This window comes from Mizuhopecten yessoensis, unplaced genomic scaffold (genome assembly GCF_002113885.1).
Source record: "Mizuhopecten yessoensis strain PY_sf001 unplaced genomic scaffold, ASM211388v2 scaffold7015, whole genome shotgun sequence".
NCBI lineage: Eukaryota > Metazoa > Mollusca > Bivalvia > Pectinida > Pectinidae > Mizuhopecten > Mizuhopecten yessoensis.
Genome location: NW_018406838.1, coordinates 364,522 through 365,697, shown reverse-complemented (window position 1 = coordinate 365,697; position 1,176 = coordinate 364,522). Strand labels below are relative to the sequence as shown.

The 1,176-nt window shown below is 35.4% G+C and overlaps 1 protein-coding gene across 1 annotated transcript in view; it reads right to left on the bottom strand.

The window, feature by feature from the left end:
• The window catches only part of LOC110452963 (valine--tRNA ligase-like), a 63,684-nt gene that overhangs the window by 20,020 nt on the left and 42,488 nt on the right, over window positions 1–1,176 (bottom strand). Inside the window, exon 18 of the mRNA XM_021501741.1 lies at window positions 47–194. Within this exon, the coding sequence (XP_021357416.1) occupies window positions 47–194 (148 nt within the window). The remainder of the gene's footprint in view (window positions 1–46; window positions 195–1,176) is intronic.

Genomic DNA, 1,176 nt, shown 5'->3' with positions numbered 1-1,176 from the left:
CCACAGGGTAATATAGTACATTATAAACCATTATCTATAACCTTACAACTATAATCGATGGAGCAGAGCCCAAACCGCAGTGCGTCTGTGCCACAGGACTTAATGCCTTGTGGAAAGTCCTTGGCCTGTCCTTCTTGAGCTTTGGTGACCTCTGAGGGATCAAGGTTACCACGCTTCACCTGCTGCTGGAGCTCCTTAAATCAACAAACAAACATTGTAAGAACAACACATTTAAGCAATAAACTGCCATGATGTTGCAGACCTTCTGGTAGAACTGGTAACACAGACAAACTGAATGGTGTGTCATAAGTGTGGCTTCGACATCTGTTGCAGTTATAGCTGTTGGTCTGTATTGTCTATATTTTCGTTTAGATGTAAAAAAGCGACTAGGATTGATTCTCTTCTCTACAATTCAAAATTCCCTGTTTGTTATCGGTAAGGCCAGGTCAATAACTAGAACAGCAACAGAGGATCAGACGCTTTTTTAAATAAATAGAATAACCGTTTAAATTATGCTGATTGAAGTGTCAGGGAATGTTTTGAATAATGTTTTATTAATAACTATTTTCCAAGCGTGTAATCATTGAACAGTAGCAGTGGTGCTCAGGTTATGTATTCTCTACAAATAGAAGCTGCAGTTATACTCTCATAAATGAACCACTGTATAGCACATATATACAAGTATTGCCACCACAAAGTAAAATATTCTAAACTGAAACAAACAGATTTGATATACATTGACACATTGTATTCCTGTTAGATAAAGACAAAAATAGGAAATATCCTTAAAAGATAATGGGGACAAGAACATTATAGTTAAATATATCTGTCTTTACCTGTGATATACTCTGTAGGTATAGTTACCTGTAATGTATACTCTACAGATGTAAGTACAGTTAACTGTAATGTAAACCCTACAGATGTAAGTATAGTTACCTGTAATATAAACCCTACAGATGTTAGTACAGTTACCTGTAATGTAAACCCTACTATACAGATGTAAGTATAGTTACCTGTAATTCAAACCCTACATATTTAAGTACAGTTAACTGTAATGTAAACCCTACAGATGTAAGTATAGTTACCTGTAATATAAACCCTACAGATGTTAGTATAGTTACCTGTAATGTAAACCCTACAGATGTAAGTACAGTTACCTGTAATGTAAACCCTACA